This window comes from Glandiceps talaboti, chromosome 3 (genome assembly GCF_964340395.1).
Source record: "Glandiceps talaboti chromosome 3, keGlaTala1.1, whole genome shotgun sequence".
NCBI lineage: Eukaryota > Metazoa > Hemichordata > Enteropneusta > Spengelidae > Glandiceps > Glandiceps talaboti.
In genome coordinates, this window is record NC_135551.1 from 6,326,145 (window position 1) to 6,338,342 (window position 12,198).

General features: G+C 36.8%; 1 protein-coding gene and 1 long non-coding RNA gene across 2 annotated transcripts in view; both read right to left on the minus strand.

Annotated features, from left to right (window-relative positions):
• Positions 1–12,198, minus strand: part of LOC144432730 (P2X purinoceptor 4a-like) — a 77,183-nt gene that overhangs the window by 28,931 nt on the left and 36,054 nt on the right. Inside the window, exon 2 of the mRNA XM_078121000.1 lies at positions 7,847–8,030. Coding sequence (XP_077977126.1) covers positions 7,847–8,030 — 184 coding nt within the window. The remainder of the gene's footprint in view (positions 1–7,846; positions 8,031–12,198) is intronic.
• On the minus strand, positions 92–5,427 carry LOC144453986 (uncharacterized). The gene is made up of 3 exons (XR_013482469.1): positions 4,419–5,427; positions 2,549–2,701; positions 92–857 (listed from the first exon to the last, which is right to left on the minus strand). It is a non-coding gene; the product is annotated as an uncharacterized LOC144453986 (long non-coding RNA).

The following is a 12,198-nucleotide window of genomic DNA, read 5'->3' on the forward strand; positions in this document are numbered from 1 at the left end:
AGGGAATGAAAACATTACATGTACTCCAAAGCATGCACTATGAAAATCAAAACATACATACATCTGCAAGTTATACTTGGTCATCATGAAATGTTTATTCATTTTATTAAAATATACGTGTATACCATGATACATTTTTGTTAAAATAATGTTACATGTTCACAATAAATGACATGACAGCACTATCACAGTACAATTACTATCCGTGGTACTATATCACTGTCAAAGCCATCTATAGACCTGACGTCGGTTCAAACCCCCCAAAAGCATCAAATTCTATGAATATCTGGATCGATATAGGATCATATCACAATGAATGCGCGATAAACCTGCACATATCTTCTGCTGCATTGAATGTCGTAAGGTAAGCCCCCTAGGTGCCCTATGAGAGTAACGACACATAAGGATCTGAATCCACTTTTTTGGCTGAAATACTGAAAGCAATAATCATTGATAAGGTTGGACAGAATATAGGTCAATAAGAATTGCACACAACACTTTTCATGATTGTTCAAGAGTTATCAGTGGAAATACCACTTCGTTCCATTACTGTATCAGACAGCTGAATACAATAATATATTCATATTTCCCTGTCTTTTTGTTGTCCTTCAGTCAGTGTCTTGACACCAAACATAACTTGACCTTTTTGAATACTCCATTAGTTTGTAACCAATATTCAACCATTGGTACTTTATCATGACAGGAAAGAGTTAACTATGTTAACTACATATATATATATATATCAATCCCATTACTTGATGATTCTGCAAGTGGGTCGATCAACATGCACAATTCTCTATAAGTTCTGGTACATTTGTTGGAGTTGGGCCTTCCCAATCAACACCATATTCCAAATCCTGTCAAATGAAAATTGAAAATGAGATAATGGAAACCTGACTTTGCCAAACTTACTGTTGCAAAAGAATTTGGTCTAAATAGAAAAAAATTAAGTTAATAGTTTCAATAATACAACCCTGCCAATAGGTGTTGTTCTGTCCATATGTATGTATGACGGTATTGTATATGAATGTCAATACTACATACTTATCAAAAATAATAAAACAATTATAGTAAAACAACTCACTGGATATATGACACAGAAATGTTGCAAATAAAGAATTAATAAAGATTTCTGCACATCATGAAGTATTGAGGCAAAACAATTGAATTCCATCACACATACAATCTATATTTCAATACTTAATTAGCAAACTGAGACTAGCAGAAAAGTAGGTGTGAGTATCTAGGAACATTTTGAAGGAATAATATGTGAGATTGAAATACATGCAAGATTAAATGTTATGCCAACTAACATATGCAAGATTAAATAGGAACATTGTATATCATGTCCATGTTGCAGGGTATGTTTTGCTACTGCTCTTCCACATGGTTGTCAGAAGTATAAGTACTACACAGATATGCATTTCATCTCTATGCATAGACTGCAATACACATCTCTGAACCATAGATGCATGTATGTTGAGCATCAATCATGATTCATATGGCTGCAGGAAATACTCTTACCCATAATGCAGTAAAAAGTTCATGATGCTCAAACTGCCACTTTCCACATCCATGCTAAGATATACATGATTGTTGAAATACAAGTTGCTAAACGGGTAGAATTAAAGTATGTCTCAGTCTTGTGCACACCAAAGCAGTTATTGGGATATGTTATCCAAAGCTGCTACAACAACTATGGGCTAATACAGTTATGTCTACAACCCTGTATTAGGTATGTGTGTGGCTATACCACCAAAGGGCTAATACAGTTATGTCTACAACTCTGTACTAGGTATGTGTGTGGCTATACCACCATAGGTCAAAATCAGTTATGTCTACAACTCTGTACTAGGTATGTGTGTGGCTATACCACCATAGGTCTAAATCAGTTATGTCTACAACTCTGTACTAGGTATGTGTGTGGCTATACCACCACAGGGCTAATACAGTTATGTCTACAACTCTGTACTAGGTATGTGTGTGGCTATACCACCACAGGGCTAATACAGTTATGTCTACAACTCTGTACTAGGTATGTGTGTGGCTATATCAACATAGGACTAAATCAGTTATGTCTACAACTCTGTACTAGGTATGTGTGTGGCTATACCACCATAGGTCAAAATCAGTTATGTCTACAACTCTGTACTAGGTATGTGTGTGGCTATATCACCATAGGTCTAAATCAGTTATGTCTACAACTCTGTACTAGGTATGTGTGTGGCTATACCACCAAAGGGCTAATACAGTTACATGTATGTCTACAAATCTGTACTACCAGTAGATATGTGTGTATGGGTATACCAGTGCCACTATAGGGCTAATGCAGTTATGTCTACAACTCTATACTAGATATGTGTGTGGCTATACCACCACATGGCTAATACAGTTATGTCTACAAATCTGTACTAGGTATGTGTGTGGCTATACCACCACAGGGCTAATACAGTTATGTCTACAACCCTGTATTAGGTATGTTTTGTCAGTTTCCCTGAGTAGTCTTATTAACACACTAACAGGTTTGTATAGATATATTTATACTTACTTGTTCTGTGGATAGGATAGGAAGACCTCCCTTCCATTGTTCCAACTGTACCACTGGAATTTGTAAAGGCTAAAAGACCACTGGCCCATACAGTTTAAAAACATGACTTTTCTGGAGTAACCATCAATTCCTCCATGAATAATAAAACGCCACCTATAAGTATATAACACAATAATGGCATGATTGAAATACTCAAAATTATGTAAAGGAACACTAAAATGGGTCATAAATGCTAAGCAAGAATACATATTGCACAAAAACACCACTAGCATACATGATATAGATATAAATGCTAGGGCAAATAGATGTAAATACTAGGGCAATCAATTGGGCGGCTTTTGCATTCAAGTCACACACGCACACACACACACAGACAGACAGACAGACACCCAGACACCACACCATGATATAGCACTAGCAATTGTTCAGTTGTGCTAACAAGTGACTAAAATCAACATCACTACAAAATATTCTTCCCAATGTTTTTGACTTCTAAGTTTCTTTAAATTTAAGTCAACCACACATATAGGCAGACAGACAGATATTCATGGGCAAGACTATTTATCATGTCTGTAGCATGAATGCACCTGTTTTAATCATAGACAGTGTCTATGATTTAATTCATCTGTGCTAAAATTTCCAAGCAACCGCAAACCAAGGTTAAACTTTATGCATTGACACATTGACATTGAGATGTTAAGTAGCCCACAACAGATTTAAACGACATTAATAAAACAATAACTAACCTTTCATTTCTAGGCCTGGTCAAGGCATTTTCCCACACCATGAATCACATTTTTTGACCCAAAATTCACATCTCTGTTGTGATCATTTTCATTTGAACAATTTGCAATCTACACACCCTGACCACCAAATACTAGGCCAATCAGTCTGTCAGTTTTCAATTTTATGTTATTTACACACACACACACACATTTCACCATGCTTATAAGTTATAGCACAAGTGAACCTCTGTTCAGTAATGCTAATAATTAAATATTAAATAATAATAATACATACATACACTATATATGTATATATAGTGAACACATATTGCCTGGCCACGAGGGCTATAGCACCCGTTTATTACACCCAGGAGACTGTGAGTTACCAGAATCACATGCTATTTCCTGAGGCCGAAGGGCGAGGGAAATAGCATGTGATTCTGGTAACTCACAGTCATGAGGGGATAATGAACGGGTGCTATAGCCCGAATATAGGCCAGGCAATATGTGTTTTGTAATACACCTAATGCTGTGAACTTGCGATGGCAGACGACATCATCAGAAGCTGCCATTTTGACCTGCAGTGGTCATGTGACCATGTAATAGTTGATGGAACTATTTCCCTAGGGAAATAGTCATTCTATTTTCCTATCACGTGACTGATTCTAGTGAATCATGGCACAACAATATCACTAGGTATATTATAAATATAATTATACACTTTACATATATATATAGAGAGAGGGAGAGAGAGAGAGAGAGAGAGAGAGAGAGAGAGAGAGAGAGAGAGACACACACACACACACACAGACAGACATATGGCTGGACAGACACTGACGGATATATACTTACAGGCAAACAAACAGGGATTATAGTAAATGACAGCACAAGCAGAGAGACAGCACCCATATACAGACACATATTAAAAATGAACCCTTTGAAAAATTACTGGTTTGTAATGTACAGTACAATTGTCTATGATATACATTTTCGATTTTCTTGCGTTTGTATGTTTTTTCTCTCTATGTTTATAATAATAATTAATCATCATCCTCATCATCATCATCAAGACACAACAAAACCATAAAAACTATGTATCAAAAATAATTGCACAATAAACAATAAAGTAATATTTTAAAACTTACCGAATAAGTTTGTGATTTCCATCAATGTGTCATAGAGCTAAAGGTGAGTGCACGTGATATGGCCTTCTGCGTACTGAACGTACCTCAAGTGCCCATATCAGAACACTGTGTGTATCAACTCTGTGGCATCTCTAACCCTTCTTTGTTGTACACGAAGATTTCTCGAGCGAAGAAAACCAATCATTCGTCTACAGCCACAGCTCACAGTTAGGAAAATCTCTTTGTATTTCACGGACTTTCTCGTCTAATTCTTCATCAGTTAATAGTCCTGAGTAAGTCTCACCTATCATTATTCCAAAATGTCTCAGTCGGCGTTGTATGGTTGATCACTGACACTCGACATGGTCGCATTCCCACTAGGAATTTCAGCTGTTTCGCTGGTATGTTATACTAGGATGGTCTTCCAATTCGGCTTGAAATCAGTGTGGAATGATACAGTTTGTTGGCCATGGTATTATCATGATCCAACTGTTCAAATTCAAGTTCATGTAGAGCTTAAATTCTTGAATGAGTTGGACAACTTCGTTATTACACATACCTATGGCATTCAACTGACACAGTAGACATACACGACTTTGAACTCGGCCTACTACTTCAACATCGTTTTGAAGTCATTCCGCAAAATGCCTAAACTGGCAAAGATGTGCGAGCGCACACATGATTACTGGATGTAAGACGGGTAATGTTTTTTTTCCGGTTCATGACCTAGGTCATATAACTTGTCACGAGCATACCTAGCTTTGTAGACATTGGTATTACGATTTCCAAATGCGTTCTGTAAAGTAGTCGTCAGTTGACGTGTATTCACTTCCAAGCCAGCTGGGGTGCTTTGTGCAGACTTCAACGTACGCTTTGATTTAACTGCACGCTATGAATTGTCAACTGTCCACATTGAATTATCAATTGCCAAAAATGATACAACGTTCGTACAAATTGACTTATCACTTGACATCAACTTAATCACTTGACGTTCCTGACTTGTCATTTGACGGACCTGACTTATCACTTGATGTTCCTGACTTGTCAATTGACGGACCTGACTTATCACTTGACGTTCCTGACTTGTCAATTGACGGACCTGACTTATCACTTGACGTTCCTGACTTGTCAATTGACGGACCTGACTTATCACTTGACGTTCCTGACTTGTCAATTGACGGACCTGACTTATCACTTGACGTTCCTGACTTGTCAATTGACGGACCTGACTTATCACTTGATGTACCCGACTTGTCACTTGATGTACCTGACTTATCACTTGACGAGTTCGACTTTTGACGTGGATTACGCTCCATAGTATAAGGCTGAGATGTAAACAACCGCATTGCAGTCATCAGAGAGGTACGTGATACTACGTTAAGTATCAGTTAAGGGGGTGGGATAGAGTCCTTACAATTAACTCACGGACTTTTCACCTCTGACAGTATTTCAATCCCATGTATTTTTAAATATGTGAAGGATGGGAGAAGGGAAATCATTATTTTGTGAAAGTAAATTGAGAGAGAGACTTATTTAGGCTTTTCCCCACCCACTTATAATTACTAAAGGCTCACTTACAGACGATCGCACAGTGACACACAATTCAAGCTCAATAAACGAATTTCGTTGGTTTAGACCAACTCCCACCAAGGGCATGAGGCAACAATTCTGGTGTCAATCAACAATTGAATAACATGAATAAAGGCAATATCAAAAAGTTCCGTCAGGTTTATAATTATGTTTATAATTACTTCATTATCTTGAATTAATAATTAATATTTAATTAAAATACACAGAAAAATACATAGAGTAACTTGAAATGCGCTGAAATATAAATAGAATACGGCGGACTGGGACGTAACATGCGTAATGCACGTCTAGTCTAACGTGTGGAGTGTACCGATTGAGTAGCGCCCCAACGGTCATATAAATTATCTGTCTTGTCGCGCGCTCGCGATCGCCAGCTCGAATGAGATCGAATCTTTGCAACCGTCCATAAAAGTACTGGATTTTGAAAATTCAATATGCATGAGCTCGACATTTGCTCAATTTGCTCAATTTGCTCAATTGCTAAAAAAGGCAGGGTAGGACACTCAGGTGTTCCTTTTCGTCGTAACATGGATGTATTAGTGAGATATGGTCGTAAGCGTGAAACCACATCGCCCTCGTTCAAGGACGCTTTCTGTTTTGGGCAAACTTACAAGTGTTTCTTTAATCTATCAAACGATGTTGTTACGTTTTCTCTTTCATTCAAAGTGTATATTTTGAAGAGACACAGATATGACGACTACTGTTTAATGATTATTTTTACGTAATTTTATGAAAGTAATATAGACCGGAATCGACTGTGTGTTCGAGCCTATACCGCAACTCTACGGCACCAAAGTTTATATCCCTCGCAAAAGACGCACCGTTTCGGAGCTCCAGTTCATATAATATTCTGTTTCAGCAATCTGTTTTACTATCCCGCAAACGCCACAATGTACTGCAACATGTGAAATATATATCTCACCACAAGAGGGCAGCAAGTGGTATCAAGCTTCGAGCGAAAATTCATGGGTCACATGTTCGATTTGAAGCGTCCTGCTTGGATGCCGTGTCCTACCCCTCTGTATTACAAGTTTAAGCAAGGAATGCATTTGAGCTCGAGCACAGCAAGCATCGACGCATCGAGGCGTCAGCTGTCACGAGCGAACTAAGCGTCGATTTTGCATGCACCATGATCATGTACCATTAAATCATTACAGACAAAATCTATCCGTATACTTTCTTTTCCTTTATTCTTTTTTGGAATCTTCCATATTTATATAAAAATTTTCTGCGATTATTAAACATGTTTCATTTTTTTAAAGACCAGAAAGTGTACAAATACATACCCAAAATAACACATATGTGTAGACGTGTATAATGAGTTTATTAAAATAAACTACAAAAAGAAGTAAGTATGTAAATGTGACTCATAGCTAACTTGGGCCTTTATTATCTGGATCTCATTATCATTTTCGGGTTTCGCCATAATTGTTGCCTCATGCCCCTGCTCCCATCCGCCCTCCCGTTAAAGGAACGTTTACAAGTGTGACGTCATCGACACGTTTATGATGTCATCATGATGAAAATTGTAGCGTATCACTACAAAGAATCGATCCAATGGGAAAACATAGTAAACGCACCAAGTTAAAATATATATTAGCGGACACCCAGCACTGCACATCACATTTAGCGGTAAATTTTAATCAACTAATCACCCTCTCAATAATAAATACAAAACCTGTTATCGTGGAAGGTGTGAAACTTTTCTAAATTTGGTTAGGAGTGCAAAATTGAAGTTCTTCTATATTACACATTCTATTGATTCCCATTGCGCTAACGCCCCTGATCATGATAAGACCAACTGTAAGGAAATACAGACTAACAGACAGAAGACTTATAGAAGTAAAAACAATACTAACCTGTGGCGGAATGACGTAATCTGCTGGGTCCCATGATCTATCATAAGGACGTGTATCTTTAACCGTGACGTTTGCAGGATCAACAGCAGATAAGTTGGTGAATGCCACTCCTTTCAGTTTATGCCTTGTTTCGGCAACTACATCATCGAATTCTTTGTAGCTTATTGGCTGGAACCAAATAATGCTTGAAAATGACAAAGTTATAAAAGAAAGTTTACAATTATGATGAATAGGAAATAGAATGATATATCTTGAGAATGCCCATTTCAAATTCGATTCCAGATAATTTGGTATATGTATCATAGACAATATATCGCACGTGTCTGATATACCATCATTTGCATAATTAATGAATTATTTCTTCAGAGCTCTTCAATAAATATCGATTTTTGACGGGCAATATATTTATTTTATAAAGTTAAACCTACCTTTTCATTTGTAGATTTACAACACATTTTAGAAGTGAAACTTACACAAATATTGCTGCGATAACGCACGCGACTGCAATCTACTTGATCACGCTAAGACAGTAAATGAATCTCGACTTGAAAACTGTTTTGTTAACTTTAGAATATGACAAACACTCCTCTTTCAAATAGTGCAGTGTACTAGTTCTGCAGTCCATCTTCCGTAACCAGTTGTACTATGCGAAATGAAACGAAATTGACACATGGGTAACTATATCGCTAATAATACATATGAGTCCAAACTGAGCATGCCCAGATGGAATTATTTGTGGTGGTGGTGGTGGTGGTGGTGGTGGTGGTAATACCTAATCTGGGATGACTGGAGGAATATTACATGTGTTGTGTTGCGTTGTGTTGTGCTGAGCTGTGATGTGTTGTGTTACTTGTGTTGTGTTGCACTGTGTTGCACTGTGTTGTGAGGTAGAGTTACCATCGGTCACTATCGTAAGTTTGCTCTTTTGGCCATGTTATACACTACTTTGATTGAAGTGTCAGTAAACTGCAATCGGGGTTATGGAAGTTTATAAATAAATGTGTATTATAAAAATAACTTCTCTCAGCAAAAAAAAAACATTGATAGCAAATTTACTCAACGCAATTTATAATCCTTTGGTGAATACTGACCTCTTAGCTAAACTGTGCATTTAATTCAAATCGCTAAACCGTTTGAATGTAAGCTAATGTATAACATACTAATGTTCAATATATGAATGGTATCCTAATACAAGTATGTAGTGTTAACTTATCACTTACAACACTACAAAGTGAAACAAAACGTACCGTACCAGGTACAGAGGTTTAAATTCATCACCTAAGATCATTTCAAATCACAAGATTTTTAAAATTATGCTACACAGTTTATGGCGTTGTTTGGATGTATGGTGTACTTTCGTACATTGTAAAAGTGCCCACATAAACACCAGTCCATAATAAAATCTGCCGAAATAGCAAGACATCACAAATAATTCTGATGATGTGACCATGTCTATATATTTTCTATACCATGACATTTTCTGTCCCTCAATATACATACTTGAGTGATTAAATATGTTATTTTGTTGAGGATTATTGAGGCAACGTACATTTTCACTGTCGTTTCTATAACATTACAAACAACTCCACTCTATTCCTCATCTGATTTGTAAATTAATGCCCAAGTATACATGTATATAATGGACGATGACAAATATCAGAATCATAAAAGAAACGTGTGCTGTGAATAATGTAGATTACGTTTCTGCATAATATAACTAACAGTTATGTCTATGTACCATTCAAACTTACATGTGTCCTTTCAGGAGTAATTTATCAAACATTTTAGTTCAGAATCTTAAATACCCTATGTACATGTTATAGCATAAGATATTTGAGATTTACCTAAGTTAGAAATGACAATTTGTAATAAAACACGAAGTCAGTTGATAGCCTGACCTGGTGTTAACTTCGTGACATACGTGTGCTGTAGTTTGAAGTCATTGGTCTATTATCGTAACATTGTAGCGAGTATCGAGGCATCCCTGTACCCCTAGAAATTGTTACACTATTTGAATATTTGGCGTACGGTACGCGATAGTAGTAGTCTGAGCTCTTTTAAACGTAAATGCAAATTTCACTTTTTTACATAATGTGTAAATAATTCCCAATTGTCTATTTGTGTCAGCTGCTTTTGTCCATGTTTTTATTTGTCATGTATGTCATGTTTAATTGTATTTTACATATGTTCTGGCATTTTCCTGTGATATTTTAATGTAATATTTAATGTATATATTGTAAATATTTTAAAGATACTCGACATTGTGTGAGAAGAGCCTTTGGCTCAACAATTTATCGAGTTTAAATAAAGTCAAATAATAATAATAATAATACCGACCACTGATGACATAGTGCAGTTGAATTTCTCAGTTGTGGAAGTACGGTTTTGACATTTATATTGTCGATAATTGAAAGTTTTTTTTTACATGTTTACAATTACTTTCCTATGTTTGTTGGTACAGTAACATTCCTAAATCATCCAGTTGAATTGAGAAATCGCGATGTTCGGCAACATGTAAACAAAACAATTGCAACGCAAGTGATGAGTGTATTCAGTTATTCATAGCCCGTAATTTCGTTATGTATTAAAATTGACGTTTTTCTTTGGAAAAAATCCACTTTAGGTGACTTTTAAATATATTCAGATCAAATCTTACAATTTTGAGATACGTGCGTTACCGATTACCGTAACATGGTACTCGCAGAGAGCCCGCGTGTTGCCTTTTCTTCGCAAAGCAGGCATTGCCGTAATGTACGATAGCTGTGTTCATATGTGTGTTTCGATCGATCTCGACTCGATGGTGTACATCCTTGACCTTGTTGCGATCGGCTTTGTTTATCTTCAAGTTGTGGGTAAGGCCATGGAAGTATAAACCACGGTAACACCTATGTCTTTGTTTTGACATCATGCAAGTTCATTGCTTCATCATTGGCAATATATTAGGGCGGCCCTTTTTATTTTTCTGTTTCTCATCTCCCGACCGACCCTAATTTGCAGCTCCGACATCAGAAAAAAAAAAGTTTTTTTTTTATTTCCGACCGACCCCTGAGCACAGCAAAATTGTAAGGTTCCTCATGGCGTCTTAGACCAGTTCTGCCGAGGCCACGACCTTGCGACATTGGCCCCCTATAATTACAAATGACGCAATAATTTTCCCACCTTGCGTCATTTTACGGCAGGCATCAAAATTATCTAAGTCCGTCCACGGCCGGACCAGGCCAGGCTCTGACTCGACGTCAATCCCACAAGAGGGATACTGACTGCATAAGGGAAAGTTTTGTTGACATCATATAGGATACAGTGACAACGCGCAGTTCTATTGTTAACATAATAAATGCCACAAAAAGATCAACTTTGATAACCTTAATCTACAAATTGAAACATTAGAGGGAGTAGATGAGACGTCGAAATGGACGTCTCTCGTCACATGTTTTGTCTATCGTCACTGTCGTGACCTCTGACCTACTCTCTGACCTACTCACTGACGTGTGCGAAACACTGAACTTGCTACCGGAATGCGGAACATCTATTATATCTGCCACAGCTCAGAAGCCTGAGTAAACCAAATTTATGGTACAGGTTGTGATTTTCATTTGTTGATGGGTTAAATTAAATGAGTACATGAGTATTTTGATTCCGAAAAAGTTGTGTTAGGGGATCTTGTTGCATGATGTTGACAGTGACACATGTGAATGTTGGGCACTGAATCAATGCGTAATCACTGGCATGGCCACTATATAGACGGCCGATGCATGTGCGCCCGGTCACACATGAAGAACGAACTTGTTGTGCAAATCAGAAAAAAATAATGTGGTATTTACAGAGCATCCCAACTTTGACGTTGTTGATAGTTTCAGTTAAAGATTCAAGTTCTGAATTTCAAGGACACCTAATGTCAGCTTTCCGTATCAAGTTTACGGTATGTAACTATGCTCATTTGATATAGCAGGACCAAATCATGATACACAGCCAGTAACGGTTATAAAAAATAAATTATTTTAAAGTTTGTTTGACTATTATTTGTAAGTTTTTCGTTCACATTTGGTACTTTTTAAAGTCAGGGATTTTTTTTCTTCCAAATGTCATGAATTTGAAGAGGAAATGATAAACACAGCAGTGTACTAACAATTTTAAAAATGAAACAAGTGGTTACAAGTTTAGGATTTCTCAAAGTTTTTATTCAATCATATGTTCACTGTGACTTATTTTGAAGTTGTTCTTTGACCTTGTCTGAAAAAAGGGAATTATAAATTTGAGCACAGCTATTCATTGATATTCAGATTAAAAATTGTGACTAACTGGCTGTCCAATCTTTCTAAACAATATATAATATACTCTGTAGAAATGACTTA